This window comes from Scardinius erythrophthalmus (assembly GCF_964197995.2).
Source record: "Scardinius erythrophthalmus genome assembly, chromosome: 9".
NCBI lineage: Eukaryota > Metazoa > Chordata > Actinopteri > Cypriniformes > Leuciscidae > Scardinius > Scardinius erythrophthalmus.
The window spans coordinates 40,907,693-40,935,491 of NC_138229.1; the positions used below are offsets into that span (position 1 = coordinate 40,907,693).

The 27,799-nt window shown below is 41.8% G+C and overlaps 1 protein-coding gene across 1 annotated transcript in view; it reads right to left on the minus strand.

The window, feature by feature from the left end:
* Nucleotides 1–667: 667 nt before the first annotated feature.
* The window catches only part of LOC308695647 (GTPase IMAP family member 8-like), a 29,901-nt gene continuing 2,769 nt past the window's right edge, over nucleotides 668–27,799 (minus strand). The window contains exons 3-5 of the mRNA XM_081373829.1: nucleotides 4,381–5,138; nucleotides 3,743–3,746; nucleotides 668–3,291 (exon numbers count right to left, since the gene is read on the minus strand). Of these exons, the coding sequence (XP_081229955.1) occupies nucleotides 2,438–3,291; nucleotides 3,743–3,746; nucleotides 4,381–5,138 (1,616 nt within the window). The 3' untranslated portion in view covers nucleotides 668–2,437. The remainder of the gene's footprint in view (nucleotides 3,292–3,742; nucleotides 3,747–4,380; nucleotides 5,139–27,799) is intronic.

Below are 27,799 nucleotides of genomic sequence, written 5' to 3' on the forward strand. Positions count from 1 at the left end.
TCTGTGCAGTTTCATTACAATAAGTAATGTTTTACCTAAATGTCAACTAACTCTCATTAGAGTATTAGTAGAATGTCTGCTTAATATCTGCTAACACTTAATGTGATGGTCCACCAACAGACATTTCACTGTCTATAAGTAACTTTGCAACTACATGTCAACTTATTCTACAAACATTAACCCTACCAGTCTACTAATAGTCTAATGAGAGTTAGTTGACATGTAGGTGCAATTTAACTTGTAGCCAACAGCATTTCTGAAGTGGGCCATCAAAATAAAATTAATTATTTTATGTCCCCCAGGACACAATTAGTTTTATGGCAAGACATACAGACAGACAACCATATAGAAAACAATACAACCCCCAACTGACCCTGAATAAATTGCTGACCCTACTAACCACCTCTATTACCTAAATTTAAAAGGGAAATTTTTGTGGAAATAAATGAGTATCTAAATCTATTGATCTTGACTCGAGGAAACTTAAACCACAAGCTGGAGGGTAAAATCTCAAACTCAGAGTAAGAGGGGTGGTCTTTGCCACTTATAGTTGCAAGAGTGCTCTGTCACACCAGTTTACAAAGTCATCAACAGAAGGACTGTGATCATTTGTAACTGAAATTATCACAGAATTTATGACAAAATTGATTTGAAATAATTTAGGTTGCAAACACAATACTTTAATGCAATCTCATAAAACACTAATCTATCTATAAAATATGACTGCACATAAGTTAATTAAACATGTGAAAAAAAGAATATTTCAGTACAGTAAAAGTTATGTGAAACAGATAATGAGTGCAAAATGAAGTCCAAAATATATATATTTTTCAAACAAATCCAAAAATCAGATAATGTTTTAGCACTCAGATATCATACAGATGGGGGATGTTGAGAGTTTTTAGAAGACAAAATGAAAAAGATCAAAATTGTTGTGTAAGTTACTTATTCAAGGCATGAACCAACTCTATGCATGCAGTAAAGTCTAACAATTATGCTATATTAAAATTGTAAGTGAATACAAATATAACCCTAAAACAGGCAACGAGAATGTATTTTTCATCCAGTACTGTTGTCAATATCATACTGTAGTTGAGGCTGTTTGGAGTATGTGGGTCACATGAATTGGTTAAAATTTTTGTTCATTTTGTCAGTTTGACCTAAAGCCAACATGTCCGCCCATAGTGCTGGGCATTCTGACTTTGTATAAAGTAGGCATATATCAATAAAAAATATAATACAATACTAATATTAATTGTGAACATTGTCTTAAGATGTTGAAATAGAAAATTAAGTCATATATTGATCATGATTATTTACTGCATTTTGAAAAGTATGTATCCCCTGAGATATATTGCCAGATTAGGGTATAAAAAAATAATTATCCACAGTATTTACAATGAATGGTGTCTAAAGGTAAAATGGGCCCCATGTACTGGTCATGGCATTATTGTGCACTCTGGGGTGACGGGTGATTTCTTCAGTAGAAATCTCGTTCCAGGGCCTTTAGAGAAGATCCTTATAGTCCCTCCCGGTCTTAGGGGCCCCTTGTACACAGTCCCCCTTCTCAATCTATGTATTTTCAGTTAAAAACTGTGCAAATGGTAACATTCAATTCTGATATTGAATATAATATAATATTCAAATAAAACTGATATTATTACATTTAGTTGACTATCTTTGCATTTTTAACAAGATATTTTCTTGCAAAAAGTTTCACACAGCTCATTTTGTGGTAAAACAGGGGTGTCCAATACTTCTCCTGGAGGGCTACCGTCCTGCAGAGTTTAGCTTTAACCCTGATCAAACACAACTGAGAAGTCTAACTAAAATCTTAAGAGTTACTTAGAAAATTATAAGTTGTATCATAAATCAAATTATATGATTGAATAAGGGTTCAGCTAATGGATAATAATGTATATGGCCCTAATTTTAGGACACTAAGACGTCATACAAACAGCATATTTACATTTACAATTTATTTATTTATGTTTTTTTTTTTTTTTTAATCAAATAAATCACAGAAACATTGATGACTTGGGCCTTTTTTTAATACCCTAATAGGGCAATGTAGCCTGGGAGATACAACTCATACAATCCAAACTATATCAAATATTTCCAAAATTCCTTTGGACATGTTGTACTTAAGTCCAGATGATATTAAAAGACAACATCAAATTATAAGATTGAACATTAAAATATTTTTTGATGATCATTTTTCACTCTTGCCTGTTTTAGGATTAAACATGGCAATTGAAAAAAATATATATGTTTTTAAATTTTTATTAATTTCAATAGTTGTGATGTGTATCCTCAAAGGCATACCACATTTTTCAAATCTCTCTGTCTCTCTTTTTCCTTATACAACCTTCTAAGTCATAGGGCTGGAGCCTATTCCAGTTTTCTAGTCCACATTTTGAACATACATGGTCTAATTTCAATTGTATTTGTCCTTATTTTCAGGTGATGATCCAGGTTTGAAATACTTATATATCGCTGCTCCAACTCCAAAAGCTCCAGCTGCTGCAGCTGCACCTGCACCCCCCACTGCTGTAACGAAAATTGCTGTACCTTTAGCAGCACCAAATCCTGCAGCTGCCACTCCACCTGCTCCTGCTCCTAATACTCCTCCTGTTACAACTCCTGCAGCATTTGCAATGAACAATTTCTTTTGAGTTTCCTCATATTTCTTTTTAGTGTAAAGGTTATTGTTATTCCCCTGTATCATTATCCTTATCTTTCTCACAAGCTCAGTGACCTGGGAGCGATCATTAGTTCTGTTTTTAAAAACTTGATATCTTCCATGACACTGCTCAACTAATCCCTGCAGCTTTGCCGAATCATTTATATATTCTTCAATTGTCATGCCATTGTACTCTAATTCATCTCCATTTGTAAACAACACTATGGTGTTTTTTGAAGCCTCTTCTCCAAAGTTATCCTTGATCCACTGCACAGTATTCCTTTCCTCCTCTGTAAATTTAGTGCACAGATTGATCACCAGCAGAATTGCATGAAAACCATCACCAGAATGATTGAACAACTCTGCTATTTTATGTTTAAGCTGTCCTTTGTTCATTGATGTGTCATAGAGTCCCGGCGTGTCAATCACAGTGATTTTCTGGTCATCCACTATCCCATCATGTGCATCACATTTCTTAGTGACAGACTCTGAAGAATATTTCACCACAAAAGGGTTTCTGCCCAGGATGGTGTTTCCTGTTGCGCTCTTCCCGGCTCCAGTTTTACCCAGCAGAACAATCCGGAGATTATCTATTCTTTTGATATGCTCTAAAAAAAGACAAAATACATAAAAAAATAATATAAAAAATTCTTATGCAAGATATTTGTTATATTAAATAATATTGAATTAACTCAGAAACATTTTTAAAAATCTTAACACTTAGATTATCCAAGGATAATATATGATCAGAAAGCAACCTCAAAAGTGCATTAAATACAGTATGTAATGCCTTATTCTTTAAGACAAATAAATAAATACATTTAGGCAGTAATTACTTAACAATAAGTTATGTTATACTGATTTTGTTTCATATACAGTATATATTGTGTTGCCTTTATCTCATAGGAAAGTCCAACCCAGGACTTAAACATGGGTCCCCATCAGCCTCAGCTCTTGTCTCAAACTTGTACACAGGCCATTGTGCCATTACTTTGATTTGGTAAATCTTTTAACAGCCTTTCACATAATGGCAGAACAAACACACAGATCAGTACTCACCCATCTGTGCAGTAGTTTTAAGGCGTCAGGTAAATCTGTGACACAAAATTGTAATTTTATAGAAGTTACACACATTAACAAATTCTACAAATGAAACACTTCTACAGTATAACAGCACAGCCTTCTACATAACTATTAGGAGCCTCAATATTATGTGTGTGTGTGTGTGTGTGTGTGTGTGTGTGTGTGTGTGTGTCAAATCCTGCCTTTTGAATCATTTTTGTTGGGTATTAAAATAGATTCAATAGATCACATTACATTTATTTAATATAGGAAAAAGAAGAAAAAAAAACATCAGCTGGTCAAATTGGATTAATTTATACATTTTATTATTGTTTATTTTAATGTATAATGTTAATGTATAATGTATAATTGTTACAACAAGGCCATTCCAGCTTACATTGCCATGTTATCACATTTACGAATAAGTAGCTCTTTACGTTGACTCTTCATGTTATGATTTATTATATGAATGGTTAAAAAAATCCCAAAATGTGGGTAATCATGCATTTCTTTTCTTTTTTCATGCAGATCAGAACCTGTGATCATACTGATGAATAATTTCCCCTCAGACATGGTCTTGCATGTTTTGCTGCTATTGATATTACAAATAGTCCTCCTATTGATATTAAAACTACTTTTGCAAATGATCCCATCATTGTTCTTTCACCAACTCCATCTTCTTTTCCTTTCTCTTCTTCCTTCTCTTGGTTCCTTTTCTCTTCTTCCTGTTTCTTTTTCTCTTCCTCTTGTCTTTTTCTCTCCTCTTCTTTTCTGATCTCACTCTGAGCCTTCTGATACATTTCCGCAGTGTAGTATTCATTCATTCTTTCATTTTTATTCATCATGTCCTTTATTTTCTCCAGCAGCTCAGTGACCTGAGTTCGATCATTCTTCTCTGCATTATTAAAGGCATGATATGCCACCTTCCATTCATCTATAGCTAGGAGTTCATTTATCTTGATGCTTTCTTGCAGAAATTCGTCAAGTGATTTTTCCAATTTATCAACTCCAGTGAACAGCGGGATGGTGAATCTCATAACATCTTCTCCAAAGTTTTTCTGAATCCATTTCACTGTGTTCTCCTCTTCCTCTGTAAATCTGCCGAGTTTGATGACCAGCAGAATCACATGAGGACCAGGATCAGACATCTGCAGATTTCTCTCAATCTCAACCTTCAGATCTTCTTCACTTGTGATGGATGTGTGAAACAGTCCAGGTGTGTCAATCACTGTGATGTTTCTACCGTCCACTTTTCCCTCATGTTTCTCACACTGTTGAGTTGTAGATTCAGGAGAGAAACCCACTTTAAACACATTTCTGCCCAGGATGGTGTTTCCTGTTGAACTCTTTCCTGATCCACTTTTACCCAGCAGGACAATCCTCATATCAGACACTGTGAAACAAAGACTAAAATAAACTTACTTTGTATTAAGTAGTATAAAACACAATTGTTATAAGTGTTGGCTGTATATCAGTGTTTCAGTACAGAACAGAGATGTAGTCAAGACCAAACCAAGACCAAGACCATGGGCCTCATTCATAGAAGGTTGAGTAGAAACCATCACATTTGACCTAAGGAAATTTCCTCAGATGTGCTTACATGTGATTCAGAGAACTAACACAGCAAAATCCCTGGTGTTAAATTAACAATGGTGTTTATATGGGTACCACCAGCAGTGTTAAAGGGGACTTATTATACCCCTTTTCACAAGATGTAATATAAGTCGCTGGTGTCCCCAGAATGTGTCTGTGAAGTTTCAGCTCAAAATACCCAACAGATAATTTTTATAGCATGTCAAACTTGCCCCTATTTGGAGCCTTTACAGCTCAATTTTTTGGATACCCAACCATACATTATTTCATCTGACTCCAAAAATGAAAAAGGTTTAATTGATTTTTGTTAATCATTAAATTTAGGTGAATGTTTGATTATTCTATTTAACTCTTTACATTTTACACTCGTTCACCCAACATTTTGAGTCTCACACCAGCCAGATATATAATCACAAACTCGTCAGTCTTGGTCATTAGACAAAGGCGATTGACTAATATCCTAGATAGCTGTACTCTACTTGCTCAGTCTAGAATATATAATTTAGTCCCCATAGATCTGAACACACTTAATTAAGGTAAGACTATATCTAACCAGAGGTCATGACCATTACCATAGAATCAGGCTGACCAACCTAAATTCCTCTAATGGTAACTTTGTATAATCATGCTATGGTTTTCCACGTACACTTAGTTGAAATAATAGTATACAATAATCAGAGGTTGAGGCTCACCCTATTTAGATTGGTCTAACAACACTCTGTTGTTCTAAACGGAAAACCCATTATTAGCCTCTAGAGCAGGGGTTTTCAAACTGTGGGTCGCAGATTGGGAAGAGGTGGGTCGCGCAGTCACTATTGGCTGCTGCTAAATTTATGTTTCATGAATGACACACACACAAACATTTTGCACGATGTACCAACGCTAAATAGAAATCGCTATGAGATCGCATTACACAGGAGAGAATTCAAATGTCACGAAAGGCGTTGCGTTTGCCTAAGTATATCGTAAAACCGTTGCCACTCATGGTCTCTACGATCAGCTTAGCTCCCGATGCTTTTGGGAAACGCAACAGAGACCTGAATCAGCCTTTCGTGACATTTGAATTATCCGGTGTAATGCGATCTCATGCAGAATGCAGAGCAGTGATTGGAGTAAACGAGTTTCTTCTTGTTAATAATGCGCACAGAACCGCTTAATGAACCACGCTGCTCTGAGACGCTGAAATTAACACAACATGTCGCAAGCACGCGCTTCATGAAACAAATCACACTGATTTCTCTATCGTCTGTTCAACACAGCACTGTTGTCTTTCAGATATATGGTCGTCGTAAGAGTGCGTTGTTTGCGTTACCTTGCATGCATTTAGCTACAACGCAAAAAATATAGCCTATATATAATGCGTCTGCGCATGCGTCGCGACTGAGTGCGTTGTTGTGTTTGGAGCTCCGTCGAATTAATTCAGAAACCTCGTTTTTCTTCTTTACACTCTTTTACAAACGAACTTTTTCATTTTTATAGCGTGTGAACATATCTGGAATACTATTCTCCTTAAAAAACAATCGGATTGCTCGGATATCGCTACATATATCCAACCTTTCGAACTTCCGCTACTAGCCTTAGCCCGCTAGCATTACACGCGTGGTCGCGCCTATCGATCGACTTATTTACACCCGTATCACTGAAAGCTATAATTCGCCATTATAGCACATCTGCTATAATGGCGAATATATCGGATGTGTGTCTAACGTTACCTTTGAGTGCAGGTGAGGACACCTTCGAGCTGCATTCTGTGCAGTTAGAGCTGGAATCCGTGGAGAAGCAGATCCGCGACCTACTAGAGAGACAGGCCGAGCTACGAGATCGACGATTCGCGCTTGAAACATCACGCGCCGATGTTCACAAGTCAGTGGTTAGTAATCTTTTGACTCCGACCTCGTCTACTCCGTGTGTTTCTCTGCCCAGAATGCGATCATCCCTGGTTTCATTCACTCCGGCACCGACACAACAACATGGACCCTGGGTGATTCCACAGCGGAAGACGCGGGCCAGGACCAGAGCTAGGACCTCTCCGCCCCTCTCGGCCTTCGAGATCTCCACCCGGAACCGCTTCTCCCCTCTACGCGAGACGGAACGTGACGCTGTGATCATCGGCAGTTCCATCGTCCGGCATGTCCATGCTTCCATAGGTAAAGGTAAGGTGCGCACTCACTGCTTTCCTGGTGCTCGTGTTCTCGATGTCGCTGCACAGGTTCCCGGGATTCTGAACGGTGACGAGCGCGTCGGAGCTGTCGTGCTGCACGCGGGAACGAACGACATCAGGTTGCGGCAGACGGAGGTTTTGAAGAAGGACTACAGGACCCTGATCGAGACGGTACGCAGCACATCGCCTGAAACAACAATCATCGTGTCTGGACCGCTTCCCACTTACCGACTAGGACACGAAAGGTTCAGTAGATTATTTGCTCTAAATGAATGGTTAATGTCATGGTGTAATGAACAGAGACTGCTCTTTGTAAATAATTGGAATCTGTTCTGGGAGCGACCTAGGCTCTTCTGTGCTGATGGCCTTCACCCCAGCAGAATCGGAGCGGCTCTTCTGTCGGACAACATCTCCAAGACGCTACACACCATATGACTAGTAAGTCAAAGTCCGAATCACAGTCTTTGCTGTCCAAACTTAATTGATATAAGTACCAATGTAAAACATTATATTGAAACTGTGTCTATTCCTCGTTTAGTGAGATCAAATAATAAATCTACTGCAGGATCTAGGAAAAATCTAATTGTGATTAAACCAAAAAATCTCAATATTAGTGAACAAAAACAATTTATAAAGCTAGGTCTTTTAAACATCAGATCGCTTACACCTAAGGCGGTTATTGTAAATGAAATGGTCACAGATAATAGTTTCGATGTACTTTGCCTTACTGAAACCTGGCTTAAACCAAATGATTATTTCGGCCTAAATGAGTCTACACCTCCTGGATACTCCTATAAGCATGAGCCCCGTCTGATTGGTCGTGGCGGTGGTGTTGCTATAATCTATAAAGATATTCTTACTGTTACTCAGAAAACAGGTCACAGGTTTAATTCGTTTGAAGTACTTGTGCTAAATGTTACTCTCTTAGATGTAAGAAAGAAATCCCTATTATCTTTAGCCTTGGCTACCGTATATAGACCGCCTGGGCCTTATGCTGATTTCCTAAAAGAGTTTGCAGACTTTCTCTCAGATCTTTTGGTCAATGTCGATAAAGCATTAATTGTTGGAGATTTTAACATACACGTAGATAATTCAAATGATGCGTTAGGGACTGCGTTTACAGATTTATTAAACTCCTTTGGGGTCAAGCAAAACGTAACTGGTCCCACTCATCGTCTTAATCATACGCTAGATTTAATTATATCACATGGAACCAATCCAACCGATATAGATATTATACCGCAAAGTGATGAAGTCACTGACCATTACATGGTCACTTGCATATTACGTACCGCTGAAATTTGTCATGTTGCGCCACGTTATCAACCAGGCAGAACAATCCTTCCAACAACTATAGATAGATTCTCAAATAGCTTACCTGGGGCCCGTTCTTCGTACGTTGCTTATTACATCCGAGATCAAATGACACATCCAGGATGATATCATCGTGCGAATCATGATATGGCTAACTCGGTTCTTCGAACACACTTTCCGGATATGATTAGTATCGCTGGATTGAGTTATCTGAGATAATTGCGCGTTCATGCGAAGTTTAAAAGGGGATATGTATCGATAGTAGAAACATTGATCAGCAACGCTGCTATTGGCTGTTCAGCGTGGCCAAAGAGCGCGCTCAGTTTTTCTCCTCCGCAGAGCAAGAACTAATAGTCGAAGTTTATTCAGAATTTTAATGTTTAATCAAAATGCCAGGGAACACCTCAAAGTCTGCAAAAGCCAGGAGAGAGGGCTGGCAAAAAGTAGCAGACAATTTAAATCCGTTAGAAGTGGCCATGTTAGATGATTTTATCACTTATTAGCCTATATTTTTGTATTTTAATAATTGCATTATTACTTTGTGCATTGTAATGTCAGTCACCATGCTAGAACATGGGAACAAATAAAAGTGAAGTACAAAAATATTCTACATAATGGTAATTTTTAGTTAAATTATAGTCTCTTTTATAAAAGGTACTGTTAAATAAATGGTTGTCTGTTTATAAAAGCAACCAAGGAAAAGGCTGAGAAAAAAAGAAAAGAAAAGATCTTAGTAGCCTACACTGTAAAATATTTTCTGCTGCATTAAATTAAGGCCATATAGTCATTTCAACTGTTAAATCTTGAGTAATGATGAATTGCTTTGACTTGTGAAAGTGAAAACTGATAAACTTATGTTAATGTAAAAATATTTTGCCATGAGTTATTGATCACATTTTTCCCGAGTGTAGTTCATTGTAATGACATTGTGTTTTCCTCTTTTGTGCACTTTTACATAACACACCAACACTTGTATCTGTTCCCAAGAAAGTGGTGGCTGAAATATGTGCAGTAAGTGGACATTTTCTAACTCTCCAAAGGAAAGAAAGTATAAGACTTATAATGTCCATTTGTTTCCATTGCACTGGACAGTGAATAAACCCTCTCAGATAACTGTCATATGGAGGAACTAGCCTACCTGCAAGTGCATAAATAACTTTACTTAATTTATACTTGTATGCTTTATGGCTGCAATATAAGTTGCAGGATTCCACATCTACAGAAAGGCCTACAGAAGAGTCTGCACAGACAGAGGAGACATAGGCCTACAGGTGGGCAGTGTATAGCCAACTTTTCCTTTTTATATGTTGCATGAGGCATGTGTCTAATATCTCTTGTTGCAGGCACTTGACCACTGGCTTTTCTTTACAAAGAACAATTGAAATAAAACTCAAGGAGCTAAGCATATTTGTCTTTTATTAAACATTTAATGAAAAGTGGGTTTTTTTTGGCAATGTTGTGTAATATGGCACATGCAGCAATGTCACAGGCCCTGTCAGGTGTGCAACCCTCAGACTTTTCAGACACTGAAATCTTCCCTTTAGTTAGCCAAAGTTCATTTCATTGTGTGCCCTTGTCCTGGCTAGAGCTGCATTGTAACTGGTTTGGGTCAGGGAATGGGGTCATAAAACACCTGTCTGCAGGAACATGTCATAATCACCTATGCAAAAATGCAGTTCTGTTAGGATCAATAAGTGTATGTAATACAGTGAGCTTGATATTTAATTGTGGAACTTTCCTTACCACTTTCAAATAATGTGCATAAATGTGAATCTCTGAAAATGCTTAAGTCATGCACAGATCCTGGCCATTTTGCTTTCACATTTGTGATATGGAAGATTTTAGTCAACTGCCTTTTTTTATTTGATATAATATTACTAATCTGGAATATTAAGAATCACAATAGTGGGCTGCACATTTACATTGTGAATCCCCTTTCTGTTCACATAATCCCCTTCATTGAGGCCTTGATGGCAGTCTATGGTAGCCTATAGTCTATGGTACCAATCACGTTAGTGAAGCCTGAGTGACATATCTGTAATCGGCATGGTCATGATAATCTTCATAATAAATTATGATAGCCTAAAAAAAAAAAAAAAAAAAAAAAAACTGCTTTACAACATTGGGTCTTAAAAATGAAAAATTTCACCCAAAAATGAAAATTCTGTCATCATTTACTCTCCCTCAAGTTGTTCCAAACCTGTATGATTTCCTTTCTTCTGCTGAACACAAAAGAAGATATTTTAAAGAAGGTTGTTAATTAAACAGTTGCTGGTCCCCATTGACATCCATAGTATTTTTTTTCCTACTATGGAAGTCAATGGGGTCCATCAGTCGTTTGGTTACCGACTTTCTTCAAAATATCTTCTTTTGTGTTCAGCAGAAGAAAGGAAATCATACAGGTTTGGAACAACTTGAGGGAGAGTAAATGATGACAGAATTTTCATTTTTGGGTGAACTGTCCCTTTAAGTGGCTTGGAAATGCCACAAAAAAAAACTAAAACTGTTTTTTAAACATAAAAGCGACAAAAAACGACAATCTCACGAATCACGAGAAAAAATATATATTTCAGAAAGTGCACTATCGCGCTGCGCTGGACTTCCCGTATCAGCTCCGCTTATGAAGCCGGGATCTAATCCTGTTAACATGAAATAAGCCTGCTCCCGAGCAGGTTTAAGTTTGCGCACATGTTGCTATGACAGCAAGTCCAGGATGAGCGTCGAAGAACCAAACAATCCAAGATCATGCCAAATCGCCAACAATCAAATCCAGCTAACTGAGTTAGCGACGTACGAAGAACGGACCCCTGATCTATCTCAGCTGCTCAGTGAACCCAAACAAACAGATGAACTAGAGGAAATGACTAGCACTATGAGCACCATTTTCTCTAGTACATTAGACATCGTTGCACCAATTAGATTAAAAAAGGTTAGAGAGAAAAGTAAAGCACCATGGTACAACAGTGCTACGCATGTTCTAAAGAGAGAAACTCGTAATTTAGAGCGTAAATGGAAACAAACTCATTTAGAGGTCTTTAGAATCGCATGGAAAGACAGTATGTCACGTTATAAAAAGGCCCTAAAAGCGGCCAGGGCTGAGCATCTCCGTAAACTAATAGAAAATAACCAAAATAATCCTAGGTTTTTATTTTACACCGTCGCTAGACTAACAAATAAACAGACGTTACCGGAGCAAAATATTCCGTTACAGTTTAGTAGTAATGATTTTAGGAATTTCTTCACTGAGAAAATAGAAAGCATCAGAACCACAATTGTAAATGTACAATCTTTAATGGTGTCTTATGATTCAGCCTCAATTATCACCCCGCAAGAACAATTACAGCGCTTTGCAACTATAGGAAAGGAAGAGCTAAATAAACTTATCTTTGCATCTAAACCAACAACGTGTTTATTAGATCCAGTACCAACTAAACTACTGAAACAAGTGTTACCTGTAGTGGAAGAGCCTCTTCTCAATATTATTAACTCGTCTTTTTCCTTAGGTCATGTTCCAAGAATATTCAAGTTGGCAGTTATAAAACCTCTCATTAAGAAACCACAATTAGATCATAATAATCTAGCAAATTACAGACCCATTTCAAACCTTCCATTTATGTCTAAAATTCTAGAAAAAGTGGTGTCCGCTCAACTGTGCTCTTTCTTGCAAGAAAATGATATCTATGAAAAGTTTCAGTCAGGATTCAGACCGCATCATAGCACAGAAACTGCGCTCGTTAAAATTACAAATGATTTACTCTTAGCTTCTGACCAAGGCTTTATCTCAATACTAGTTTTACTCGATCTTAGTGCTGCGTTCGACACTATAGATCACAAAATACTCTTAGACCGACTACAAAACTACACTGGTGTTCAGGGACAGGCATTAAACTGGTTTAGATCGTACTTATCAGACCGTTACCATTTTGTCTGCGTAAATGGGGAAAAATCGATCATAACTTCAGTAAACTACGGTGTACCGCAAGGATCTGTGTTAGGCCCTCTGCTATTCTCAATATATATGCTGCCACTTGGTAATATTATAAGAAAACATGGAATTAATTTCCACTGTTATGCTGATGACACTCAATTATATATTTCATCACGGCCAGATGAAAACAATAAATTATCTAAATTAACAGAGTGTGTTAAAGATATAAAATACTGGATGGCATGTAATTTTCTGCTATTAAATTCAGATAAAACGGAGGTATTACTAATTAGTCCAAAAAACTGCCCACAAAACCTCTTACAATACAACTTTAATTTAGAAGGGTGTCCTGTTACTTTATCCTCTACAGTAAAAGACCTGGGTGTTATATTAGACCGCAACTTGTCTTTTGAAAATCATATTTCATATGTTACAAGAACAGCCTTTTTCCACCTTAGAAACATTGCTAAGCTACGTAACATGCTATCTGTTTCTGATGCAGAAAAGTTAGTTCATGCGTTCATGACCTCGAGACTAGATTACTGTAATGCTTTATTAGCAGGTTGTCCTGCATCCTCAATAAACAAGCTACAGTTAGTCCAAAATGCCGCCGCTAGAGTTCTAACTAGATCAAGAAAATACGATCATATAACACCAATTCTGTCGTCTCTACATTGGTTACCTATAAAGTTCCGTATCAATTACAAAGTATTGCTACTGACTTATAAAGCCCTAAATGGTTTAGCTCCCGTGTATTTAACGGATCTTCTATCGCCCTATAATCCATCGCGCTCTTTAAGATCACTAAATTCGAGGCTTCTGGTCATTCCTAGGATATCTAAGTCCACTAAAGGAGGGAGGGCGTTTTCACATTTAGCTCCTAAACTCTGGAATGGCCTTCCTGATATTGTTCGAGGCTCAGACTCGCTGTCCCAGTTTAAAACTAGATTAAAGACACATCTCTTTAGCCAAGCATTCACATAATACTTACCTTTTATACTACAGTTGAATCAGATTGAATGCATTAATATTACGAACAGCAGCTACGCTAATTATTTCCCATATGCTTTTCTGTTGTTATCGTCCCGAGGTAAATACAGATCGTCAGCTCCAGTTTGTATCCAGCCTCTCATGGAAACTACAGATTCTCCAACACCCGTGCAGAGACGACTGGGCGCCTGTGAAGAGACGACTCGACACTGGCGATATGTTTATGCCCTAAATCAATACGTGATTAACTAATTGTATTTCTCTATGTACATTTCTGAAATGCACTTTCTGTAAAGCTGCTTTGAAACAATATGTATTGTGAAAAGCGCTATACAAATAAATTTGAATTGAATTGAATTGAATATAAAAAGTATTTCACATGTAGGACACACACGAGCACGAAAGCGTTTTCTGCGCTGAACAACGCAATGAGTTTAACAACACTCGCAGCATAAATATTAGTATTGAAATTCTAGGTCCTGGGCCTACTGTCAAATAAAATTATTAGTCTATTATATTTTTTTTATATTCTGATTTTTGTCATATCAAACCTTTGGTTATGATTAAGCTTACTTAATTTTTTTTCTTTTCTTTAAATTTGTTCTGCCATGTCTGGTAAATCAGTTGAGGCAGCAGACAAACTACCTACTACTCAGTATTCTTCACATTATTTCAACAGCCATTAGGCTGTTAGGCTCTCAATTTTTGATAATGTGCCAAAAGTTTGTATTGCAATTAAACTTGTCATTCATACTATAACAAGAAAAAAAAAAAAACAGCTCCAAAGAGAACTAACACCTCCCACCTCACATTCATGCTTTAAAATTATTTTATATTTTGGTGGGTCTTGAGATAGATTATTCTTGTCTAGGTGGGTCCTGGAATGGAAAAGTTTGGGAACCCCTGCTCTAGAGTCTAAGAATACATGACTAGTGCCTCTCTGGTCCACCTAAGCATTTTAGTTTGTTACTAACCAGAGCGTTTCAGAGTAACTCAGAATAAATTCAAACGTAACAATTTATTATTAGTCAGTAAAAATAGGTTGCCAATTACATAATAAATACAAAGAAAATTAATACAATAACATTGAATGATACACAATGGTGATACTCAGCATTATCGGCGGATTTTTTCAGCCTTTTTCAGCATTTCTTAAAATACCCAGACCAAGACAAAACATCCCAAAATGTGGAGCATGAACTTCAGATAGGAATTTGCATTGACTAAGGTCATAGACCTAGGGAGTTCGCACCTTATCAAGGAACAGGAGGTGGTTTGCATGAAGGACCCTGGGAAAAAAGGCACATTGAACACAGTAAACAAAGCATCTCTATACTCTTAAAGGGATACTCCACCGTTTTTTCATATTAAACTATATTATTCCCTTAACAAAGACGAGTTGATACATACCTCTCTCGTCTCAGTGCGTGCACTTAATCGCTCTGGCGCGCAGCGACACTTTGATAGCACTTAGCTTAGCCCAGTTCATTCATTAGGGACCAAACAGAGATGAAGTTAGAAGCGACCAAACACCTCCACGTTTTCCCTATTTAAATACAGTTACACGACCAAGTATGGTAACACAAAAAAAAATGTGGCGCTTTTCTAAGCGGGTAAAAAGGATAACTATAATGTATAGTCGAAGTGCTCCCAACTTCAAGTGTTATTTTCCGCCATACATTATAGTTATCCTTTTTACCCGCTTAGAAAAGCGCCACGTTTTATTTTGTGTCACCATACTTGTGTAACTGTATTTAAATAGGGAAAACGTGGAGGTGTTTGGTCGCTTCTCTGTCGATCTCTGTTTGGTCCCTAATGAATGAACTGGGCTAAGCTAAGTGCTATAAAAGTGTCGCCGCGCGCCAGAGCGATTGAGTGCACGCACTGAGACGAGAGAGGTATGCATCAACTCGTCTTAGTTAAGGGAATAACATAGTTTAATATAAAAAAAACGGTGGAGTATCCCTTTAACCCATATAAAACGCTTAACGTACAGTAGCTTAATGGATTACTATAGTAATATAAAAGACCAAACTCGCACCCTATTGGGGATGTAGGCTATATTATATAGGCTACATAGACTCACTCACACACACACACACACACACACACACACACACACACTCAACTTTATACTATATAGGCTACATGGACTCAGAATATGAACGTAACGCACAAAGTTTCACGCTAAGCGTTTCCCAGTGGAATGAAGTTAGCTTGACATTGGAAGTTCATCGGAGACCGTCTCTAAAGTTACAAACGACATTGAGGTACACGTTTCTAACTTTAATAGCATTTGAAGAGAATGACTTACAGTCATAAAACCAACTGTAAAGAGTTAATGTAGGTGTCATGCATAATGCATACCTTTTAGATTTTTGATATATAATAAAATAAACTGTCAAATCATGTGTAAATATTGCTATTTTTTCACTACCGCATGAGTCTCTTATTTACTTTAATATCAAAAATCTAAAAGGTATGCACTATGCCTGACACCTACATGAACACTTTACAGTTGGTTTTATGGATGCAAGTCATTCTCTTCAAATGCTTTTGAAGTTAGAAACGTGCATCTCAACATCGTATGTAACTTTAGAGGCGGTCTCTGACGAACTTCCAACGTCAAGCCAACTTTATGGCAGTATATCACTGGGAAATGCTTAGCGTGAAACTTTGTGGGTAACATTAATATTCTGAGTCCAGTTGCTTGCCTGTAGTCTATAGCCTACATCCCCAATAAGGTGCGAGTTTGGTCTTTTATGTCACTGAATTAGTCTATTAAGCTACGTTAAGCATTTTAAGTCCCGATGGCAGGGGAATTCTGGAGTATGAGGGAAATTGAGGGAAACACTAGTACTGGATAGCACAGCACCACAATATAAAGTTAAGGAAGTTAACCTCTTAAAGGGTTAGTTCACCCAAAAATGTCAATTCTGTCAGTAATTACTCACCCTCATGTTGTTCCAACCGCGTAAGACCTTCGTTCATCTTCGGAACATAAATTAAGATATTTTTGATTAAATCTGAGAGTTGTCTCACTCCTCCATAGGCTTTCAGAGGGACCGAAACTTGCTGGCCCAGAAAAGTTATTAAAGAGATCGTTAATATAGTCCAAGTGACTACAGTGGCTCAATCTTAAGTTTATCAAGCGACGAGAATACTTTTTGTGCGCAAAAACAAACAAAAATAACGACTTTATTCCACTATTCATTTCCTTCTCTCTGGGCCTCTAGTTGGTTCACGTAGTGTTTTTGCGTAGCGCGTCTGTGTTACACGTCACCACGTAGGCTCACAATTGGCCGAAGCGGGTCATGTGTGTGATGCGTGATGACGTGCAACACAGACGCGCAGCGCAAAAACACTACGAGGCCCAGAGAGAAGGAAATGAATAGTGGAATAAAGTCGTTATTTTTGTTTGTTTTTGCGCACAAAAAGTATTATCGTCGCTTGATATACTTAGGATTAAGCCACTGTAGTCACTTGGACTATATTAACAATCTCTTTAATAACTTTTCTGGGCCAGCAAGTTTCGGTCACCTAGCAGCCTATGGAGAGGTGATCCAGCTCTCAGATTTCATCAAAAATATCTTAATTTGTGTTCCGAAGATGAACGACTAGGTCAATAATTCCCCTTAAATAGCAATGCAAATTAACTATTAATTGTCATTTAAGTGAAATTACTTCGAGTCAGTGACTCTAAACCAGATTTGGGGACATGAGCGCAGGGGCCATGTATAACGGGCATGTAGTCAGTTAGGTTGGGCGTGTCAGACTTCATTGGCGTCTTTTCGCCTAGAGTTTCAGCGAGGATAATTCAAGGGCTTCCTCGCTGGTCCAAACTCGCCTGCCACTACCTCCGATGGGGCTGAAGCTGGGTACGCTTCTCCACAGTAGAACTCTGGCCTGCTCAATCATGCCACATCAGGGCCTCATGATAGCAAACGCCATAAGAGAGTGGAAACCCCATCCCCCTAGGTGTCAGTAGGGAGGATTCTCGGGGCTGCACTGGGTCATCCGTGCTGCTTTGTGTATTCCCCTATCTTTTCGCTACTCACTGGGAATAGTGGTTGTATCGGAACGGACTGACGCCAGGGTTCACGCTAAGGGCGTTCCCCGGTGAGCTTTCTTGCACGTCAGCGTGCTATGTCAGAATGGAACAGTCTTCAGTTGCCCCGTTCCAGCCCAACTAGACTTATTCCTCGAGAGCCTTCTGACTTCCTCTGAGTCACTCAGAGATGGGCATCGATGGCACCCGATCTGAGCCCTAAACGGCAGCTTGGTTGTGGTGGTTCAGTATGTACCTCTGAAAGAGCTATGGATACTAATACTTCTGCTTGAGCCCCCTCCATACTGGAGGCCTGCTGGTGATCTGAAGTAGAACCGGTTCGTTGGCGTTCTTAGAAATAAGAACCCCTGAGATGTTCGGTCATTTTGTTACTTCCCTCCTGCACTAGAATTGTGGGATGCGGCTTCCGCTCCACCTTTCTGGGTGACGTTGTTCTCATGGGCACGTCATGGTGCGGCTTCTGAGGGGGGTACAATTTGATCGTCTGCTTCCTGAGCAATGTAAGGGGTCATCCTTCTTGCATATCTCTTACCTTCTCAGAGACTTCTCCAGTGCCATGCACTCGGCACGGTCCCCTGAGTAGTCAGGTAGCGAGTTAAAAACCTGTTTTAAGTAACAGTTCTCCTATTGTGTTTCTCCTCAGAAGGTGGGAACTTGCATCATTTCAGTTGACGAAGTGTGCCTGGATTCGGGCCAGGGCTACTCCTGCAGGGGACCCTGGCCTGGATATATGCCAAGGCTCCTATCTCTCCTGTGATGGGAATAGGTAGTGAGTCTGCAAGCGCTCCCTCGGAGGAGGAAGACCCAGGCCTGACTTTTCTCTGCTTCTCTTGCTTTGCGGTGGTAGAACAGAACGCAAAATCTCGGTACCGGACTAAATACTTGTCTGTTTGGGGACCAGCAGAAAGGAGGGCGGTTCCCTGTGTGATGGTTGGCCCACGTGGGAATGTGTGGCCATCATCTTGGTGGAAGTCCAAGGTGCACCGTGTCCACTTGGGTTAAGAGTCCCTCCATCTTATTATCATTACTATCAAGTATTTATACCATTGTCATTATTCAAGTTGCTGATGTAGTAGTAGTAGCAGTTAATGTAGTAGTAGAAATTGTAGTAGTAGTTGTGGTTGTAGTTGTAGCAGTTATTGTAGAAGTAGAGATTGTAATAGTAGTTGTGGTTGTTGAAGTAGTAGTTGTAGTAGTAGATGTTATAGTATTTTTAGTAGTCACTCCTTACCACTGATTGATTTCTTTATATTTGTTTTATTTATATCTGTTATTTGTTTTCATATACTGACTTATACATGTTTATGTATGTATGTTTATTTGCATATATATATCTTCCAATTTTTTTTATTTTTTTTATCTATCTCTTGTTCTTCAAAGTATGTACTGTGACACGTCCACCCAGTTACATTTACATGCACACATGCACACACCCACACACACAAACGCACGCATCTGTCAGTTCCTGACTGTATTGGTTTTGTTTTGCTTGTTTGTTTGTTTGTTTGTTTATTTGTTTTCCCTGTTTGTGATCCCAATTTATGTACATCTTGCATATTCTAATAAAAAATAAAAATAAAATAAAAAAAGAGTCCCTCCATCTGGAGCGTGTGCTCTTTCCTAAGCGTCGACATGGGTGCCTCGCTGAACAGGTATTGTGTTAGGGGTTGGGCGACATTACACTAATGTGTACTGAACTCATGGCGTAGTAGGCTCCTTCATTGAAGTCAGCCTCACTTAGCCTGAGTTTTGTGTCGGCTTGCTACGCCATTCCCCTCCTATGGACTGGATAAGTGCGTAAATTTACTCTGGTGAGTTCTACGGAACCCTATTGAGTTCCTCCGAGCCCCCTGTCGGTGGTAGACGTGGCGGAGCGTCTGATACTAGTTCTATCACTTGTATGCTTGTGAAACTTGTGTTAGGTGGGGCCCATACGTTGCGATCCCTACGGTGATCCCGTATGTGTATTTCTTTACGGAATGCTTCCTACGGTAAGCTCGTATCTTCCTTTGGCAGAGTCACCTCTGCCTTCATTGACTGGTTGTGTCTCCCCCCCTTCTGGGCTGGAGCCACCTCAATGACATCCCATATGTTGTACTACCCGCTTAGGCGCCTGGTCCATATGTGTTTTCCACATGTTACTCTCATGTAGATGTGGCTTCGCAGCGTAAACCTCTCCTTCAAGGTACGCTTTCCCAGTGGTCCTGCGGAACAGCAGTGACTTCCTGACCTAAGCTCAACCGTCCGCCATGCGGAGGCTCTTGCATCTTGTGTTTAGGCACTGGAAGGTGGCAGTAAGAGTGGCGTGTTAGAGGATCCCATACAGTCGGTACAATCGACTAAGTCGAACATTACCCAACTGAAAGGGAACGTCTCGGTTTCTAATGTAACCCTCGTTCCCTGAAGGAGGGAACGGAGACTTAGTCCCCTTGCCACTTCTACTGGACCACCGCTGACTGGGGCACGAATCTGCTCCTCAGCGAAAAACAACTGGTAGGTGCATCCACTTCCGTGTTTATACCCGCAGGGTAAGGCTGGGCGTTGATTATGCACCTGCCAAAGCTTGTTGGCTTGATTTTAAGAGTAATCAGAGTGATCAGGCTCACTAGGCGTTATCCCATACAGTCGGTACGATAGACTAAGTCTTCGTTCCCTCCTTCAGGGAACGAGGGTTACATTGGTAACCGAGACGTTTTTATGAATTAATGACTTGCTCTAACTCTTGCTCTGGTCTTCGTCAACAGCTGCTTGCACCCCATGCTGGTGAGGTCGACTAATAGATGGAGATTGTTATTGGTACTCTACTGCTATTCCTGCCGTTCCCGGATGTCAAATGTTACATTTTCTGTCGAATTTGAACCACTGAATTTGTGGAAGCAAATTTGTAAAGTGAAATATGGATGGACCGAAATTTGCCTGTCAAATATTATAGGTTGTATTTTTTAAATATTTTGGAAGTGAAATCTGAAAGGTGAATATGGATTATTTAATTTTTAATAATGAAAATGTGTGTGAAATGTTTTGAATTGAAATATTCACAGCTTAAATATACAACCATGTTGAATTTCAGCAACAAAAATTGCAAGCCCTAAAAATACAATGCATTAAAATGCAAGCACGGTTAATGCAATGCATATTTTTCCAAGCTTTCAAGGGAAGGAAGTGGACAGGAGGGAGAAGAAGCTTTGCCACAACTTCATTTTGTGGGGTGTGACAAATGGCAGAATGTGTTTGTGTTGTTTATATCTCAGGAGATCAAAGTATCTGAGGTTCTGTTTGTCTTACAGTGTACCGTCATGTTAATCTTTTGTGCAAATCCAGCATTGAACTGACCCTCGTTTGTGAAGCAGTCCGGTGTTTGGACGAATAATTGTCATAAATAAGATATAATCACAGTGTGTGTGTGTGTGTGTGCGCATATATTAGCAAGTATATAAAGATTTCTTCACATTTCTTAATTGACCTTTCGCAGGGAGTTTGATTGACAGGCGATCTGACCAATCATAATCCGCCAACCGCAGAATCTGCCATTTTTGGCCGACAAAGCAGTCAGGAGAGTTAGTAGATTAACGCTGGAGGATTTGAACTTGAATAACGGCGTGTACTGCCGTCTTTCCACGGTTAAAACAACATTCCTTCTGATGTTCATTCATGTTTATATAATGCTATAAATAAACTACAAGGAAGAGATGATCGGTTCACAAGCAGCTTTAACTGAGGTGACCTACCAATACTAGGAGGGTAATAATTTGGCGGGGGTCAGAATTCGGCATAACAATGGTCATCCCGATCGCAGATGGCTGTTTTTGAGCCATCGGGTGTTTTTGATCTACACTGTACATGACGTGAGAACAGTTAGCTATATGTAACGGAAAATAAATTGATTATGAGTGCATCTAAAAGAAAGGAATATGGGGACTGTAACCGCACTGGCATTAGTAGTGCATTTAACATTAAGGTTTAAAAGAATACAGAACCACATTCACATAGAAGAACAATCATGAAAAGGGGAAATTACATTCAGGTTTACATATTTCTTCAGTGGTTATACATATAAAATATCTAGGATGAACACGTTAATTCTGCTCTTCTGCCAGAATCTCAGTGAGATTCCTGGCTGGCTAACATTCCGTTAGGACCATAAAATTTTATGGTCTGGTGGGAGGTAGGGTACAAGACAAATATAGTGTATCATTCTTAAAATACCCACTTAGAATTCAAAACTACACACTAGAGAATCAAACTAATCAACATGCGTGCTTTAATATGTCACCTACAAATTCTGAATCACTTGTATTCGGAATTAAATGCAAAGGGATGTTTGTTTGTGTGTGTGTGTGGAGACCTTATGGCCACCTGCGTCTCTGGTTTAGAGAGAGAGAGATGTTAGCAGATAGGGATCTCTTTGAAGCCATCTTCTCAAATTCTGAGATGTTCTCTGTTAAGCATCACTTGGTAACAAACGTGTCAAAAGAGATCAATTCAGTCCAGACTCATGGCGCTATGCTCTAATTTACAATTACGAGTTTAAGGGTTAAAAGCTTCCTTAAAATTTATAATGACAAGTAATCATGAGTCCTGTCCATACGCTACAGGGACACTTACAGGTGATTAGGGTAAACTATAAATGAGGTTGGCCATTTTCTTCTCAGTTTTATGCAAGCTGTTGAGGAGAATGGTAGGTGGAAAATCTCTCTCCGGTCAGACAGAAATTAAATGTTGTCAGAGATGATTTTGTTTATCTTTAAGGTCAAAATAATTATTTGAAGTGTTTTATTTCATATTTGAGTAATAAGAGACATAGAATTGATGGATAATTAACTTTATACCGAAAACTCATTGTCGAGCACATTAAGAGTGCATGGTATTCATTGTGTTTCTATATCTGTATTTTCTTGTTGTTTATTTTTACACTTATATTTATTTTTGACAGTTATGTGACCGGATGAGCTGTAATTCACGTCTGTTTGGTGTCATTTCATACGTCCTCAGGTATGATGCAATGTTTGTATGATATTACGTTTTCTGTGTTCAGAAGAAAGACTGAGCTCTTAATTATTGAAACAAATGGTTTATTGTTTGTTAAACTGGTGAAAAGAGTTTTATGCAAGCTGTTGAGGAGAATGTTATGTGACCGGATGAGCTGTAATTCACGTCTGTTTGGTGTCATTTCATGTCCTCAGTAAGCACACGATGATTGAGCTCAGCATACGTCTTCGTGTGGTCCTTTCTGGAAGGGGCGAAAGCAAGAACTAGAGGGGGTTACATAATCTAGGGTTGTTTGTTAGCATGGACTCACTAACTTTAATTCTAACTTAATGAGAGTATGACAACCAGAAAATGAACTTTTTCGTCTTCATTGGGATTGGGGTTGAATCCTTAGGGAACGTCTCGGTTACGTATGGTAACCCTCGTTCCCTGAGTCCAGGGAACGGAGACGCCTCGTCGGGGGAGTTCCCCTGACGAATTGGGATCATGCTAGGGAGACCAACTGCCTTCGAGTGAATTAAAACGAGCCAATGAACTCAGGGAACGAGGGTTACCATACGTAACCGAGACGTTCCCTTTCGTCATCAGGGAACTCCGACGCCTCGTCGGGGGAGTTCCCCTGACGAATTGGGATCCCTACCAAAACGCCATGGTGCTGGCCCCTTCCAGCGCCCAGCTAAGCTACCCTGCAGCAGTTTCCAGAAATTTTGCGGGAGCTAGCTAGGGAATCACACTGCTGTTCCGCAAGACCCAATCAGTGGATATTGGATAACACTGGGAAAGCATGCCCGTCCCCAAGGAAAATAATAAGGGGGGGAACGCTGCAGAAGCTGAGGCAGCCTAGAGGAAGGCCCTCAAATACACACATGTACTAACCACGTAGGGTAGTGAAACATATGGCAGTCCTTGAAGGTAGTCCCAGTCAGAAGGAATGAGGAGCGTACTCAACAAGGATGACAGAATGAGTCTGTCAAGGGGAAGACACGGCTGAACTGCACGTGTTCATCATGGGTCGCCGCAGGGACCACTTGAAAGGGCACCCAGTCTACTAGCAACTCCTTACTGAAGGTAGCAGACCTGGTGCCGGCGGTCCGCAACACCTGGCACCGGAGGGGGTGATGGAGAAACTCACGAGGTTAGCCGTTTGCTGGGTAACCAACGGAGCAAAAAAAAAAACGCACGCATCCGCTCACGGAATGGCGTCGCAAGCCGACACACCTATTCCCTCTAACTGGCCGTAGCGAGTAGTTGGGAGGAAACAGGCTCCACACGTAGGCTATAAAATCTAGCAAACGTGTTCGGTGTCGCCCAGCCCGCAGCTCTACAAATGTCTGTTAGCGAGGCGCCTTGTGCCAGTGCCCAAGAAGCGGCAACACTCCTAGTGGAATGAGCACGCAACCTGGGTGGGCAGGGCTCACCCTGGGACTCATAAGCCCTGGTGATAGCATCCACTAGCCAGTGGGCTAACCTATGTTTGGAGACAGCCTTCCCCTTCTGCTGGCCTGGACGGGACAGAGAAAAGCTAGGGCTGGGTCTGCCTCCTCCTGAGGCAGCGCTTGCAGGTTCACTACCTGGTCCGCGAAGGGAGTGGTAGGAACCTTGGGCACATATCCGAGCCGGGGTCTCAATATAACATGAGAAAGGCCAGGCCCGAACTCTAGGCACGATTCGTCGACCGAAAAAGCCTGCAGATCCCCTACCCTCTTGAAGGAAGCCAATGCTAACAGGAGTGCTGTCTTAATGGACAGGATATTAAGCTCAATTGTCATCAAAGGCTCAAAAGGAGGACTTTGGAGCGCTCTAAGCACTAAAGTTAAGTCCCAAGAGGGTACAGGGTGCAAATTGCGAGGTGGATTTAGCCTCCTAGCACCCTTGAGGAATCTGATGACCAGGTCGTGCTTCCCAACGGACTTACCATCAACTACATCGTGATGTGCGGCTATTGCGGCAACATACACTTTGAGAGTGGAGGGAGACAGCCTTCGCTCCAACCCCTCTTGTAGGAAGGAGAGCATGACTCTGACCGGGCAAGTTCGTGGGTTCTCCCCGTGGGAAGAACACCAGCCGACGAACAGGTTCCACTTCAGAGCGTAGAGGCGCCTCGTAGAGGGGGCTCTAGCTGAAGAGATGGTATCTACCACTGCCTGTGGCAGGCCATCTAGAACCTCCGCGTCTCGTCCAGGGACCAGACATGGAGTTTCCAAAGGTCTGGACGCGGGTGCACTAGGGTGCCCCTTCTCTGAGAAGGTAGGTCCCTCCTCAGAGGAATCGGCCAAGGAGGGGCTGTCGCGAGGAGCATGAGTTCTGGGAACCAAGTCCGGGTTGGCCAATACGGGGCCACCAAAAGGACCTGCTCCTCGTCCTCCCTGACCTTGCACAGGTTCTGTATAAGAAGGCTCACTGGGGAAACGCATATTTGCGTAGGTCCCGGGGCCAGCTGTGTGCCAGGGCATCCGTGCCGAGAGTTCCTTTGGTCAGGGAGTAATACCACTGGCAATGGGTCGTGTCCGGAGAGGCAAACAGGTCTACCTGTGCGGCTCTGAAGATTCGCCAAATCAGCTGGACCACCTGGGGATGGAGTCACCATTCTCCCGGAAGGGGAGGCTGACGTGAAAACTCGTCGGCCACATGATTGAGCTCCCCGGGGACATGAACGGCACGAAGCGACTTCAGATGCTTCTGACTCCATAAGAGGAGGTGGGAGGCGAGTCGCGACATACAGCGGGAGCGTAGACCACCTTGTCGGTTGATGTACGCAACGGTCGCAGTGCTGTCCGTATGGACCAGTACGTGCTTGTGTTTGAGAAGGCCCTTGAGGCGACACAAGGCTAAGCGTACTGCTTGCAACTCTAGGCAGTTGATGTGCCAATGCAGTTGGGGCCCCGTCCACAGACCCAACACTGCATGCCCTTTGTACGTGGCCCCCCAGCCCTTGGCAGAAGCATCTGTGAATACCACAGCATGCCTGGAAACCTGGACTAGGGGCACTCCGGCCCGTAGAAACACAGGATCGACCAAGGGGTGAAGGTTTGGCGACAGTGCAGGGTGACTTTGACCCGGAATGTGCCGCTCTGCCACGCCCACCTCAGGACTTGATCGTGAAGCCAGTGCTGGAGCGGTCTCATATGCAACAGGCCGAGCGGCGTTACTGCGACTGCGGCTGCCATATGCCCCAGGAGCCTCTGAAACTGTTTCAGTGGGACCGCTCACTTGCCTCGAAAAGACTTGAGGCAGTTGAGCACTGACTGGATGCGTTCCTCCGTGAGGCGCGCAGTCTGGGTGACCGAATCCAGTTCCATCCCGAGATAAGAGATCCTCTGCACAGGGGAGAGTTTGCTCTTGTCCCAGTTGACCTGAAGCCCCAACTGACTGAGGTGCCGGAGCACCATGTCCCTGTGATCGCACAACACATCTCGCGAGTGCGCCAGAATGAGCCAGTCGTCGAGATAGTTGAGAATGCGAACGCCTTGTTCTCTCATGGGAACAATGGCCGCCTCCGCGACTTTCGTGAAGACACGGGGCGACAGGGCCAGCCAGAAGGGTAGTCCCTTGAACTGATATGCTCGACCCTTGAAAGCAAACCGAAGAAATGGTCTGTGTCGGGGAAGAATCGAGACATGAAAGTACGCATCCTTCAGGTCGATCGCTGCAAACCAATCCCGAGGACGAATGCATTCGAAAATGCGTTTCTGCGTGAGCATTTTGAACGGGAGCTTGTGCAGGGCCCGATTCAATACTCGCAGGTCCAGGATTGGCCATAACCCACCGCCTTTCTTGGGTACAATGAAGTAAGGGCTGTAAAACCCTGACCTCATATCGGCTGGAGGGACCTGCTCGATCGCGTCCTTCTCCAGCAGGGCGTCAATCTCTTTCCGCAAGATAGGAGCATCCACTGGACGCACATGGGTGAAGTGGATGCCCTTGAACTTGGGAGGCTGGCGTGCAAACTGAATTGCATAGCCGAGCCAGATGGTGTGGATGAGCCAGTGCGACGGCCTCGGGAGCGCTAGCCAGGCTCCGAGAAACTGCCGCAACGAGCCCATCCGCACTGCCGGCGTACCCGCGGAGGGGCAGCGAGGCGGAAGGCAGGGACACGGCTCCGGTGGCATTGTAGCGGCCGAGAGCGGGGCCTGGGTGTGTGCTTGGACAACACCTACCTGCTTCCACCGGGGGACAGACGGCAGAGAAGACCCTAGAGTGTTCTGCTGCGGGCTGTCGCCTGGCGAGAGAAGGGGAGGAGACGAGGAGCGAGGCCCAAGGGCGGGTGCTGGTCTCCGTACCTTCCCGCCCAGCGGCAGACAGGAGTGATGTGACCGGGGTGGCGCCACTGCTATCTGAGAGCTGGGGAGAGGGGAACGAGCAGGTCCCATTCTGACCCTCTCGGACGGAGGAGACTGGTCTTATTTTACTGCCAGTCTCGACCGTGAGGGGAAACGAGGAGTGAGGCCCGGGGGCATCGAGTCCTGGTTCCCGCCTCACTCAGCGAGAGACGAGAGTGACGAGGCCGAAGCCCTCACTGCCATCTGAGCGCTGGGGCCCGTGAGCGACTTAGAGGAAGTGGACTGCTCAAACTTTGGGTACCGCTAACTGGATGACCAGCGGCGGAAAAGAAACAAAATTCTCCACCCGGCCCTCCCCCGGGGGAAGGAGTGGTGATGACACGCACTCCTGAAGAGCAGAACGTCACATACACTGGGTCGCTTCTCTCAGGGTCATTTCCCTTCCTTTTGCTGGGGGGAAACGGACTCTGAGCGGGCTGGTTTTGAGGCGCTTCTGGACCACCAGTGTGGACATCGTCTGACCGAGGGCCAGCGTTGTGACTAATCACGGTCAGTCACTAAGCGCAGCTCCACCCCGAGTCAGAACTACCCACGTGCAGTGAAAGTGCAGGGGTAGTGAGAGAGGAAAAACTTCTGCAGATTTAGGCATGTTTGGCTTGCCATATTGGCACCATAAAGCTTCCATACTGCCAAAAAAATTTCACACACATCCAGGCACTTTAGAATAGCC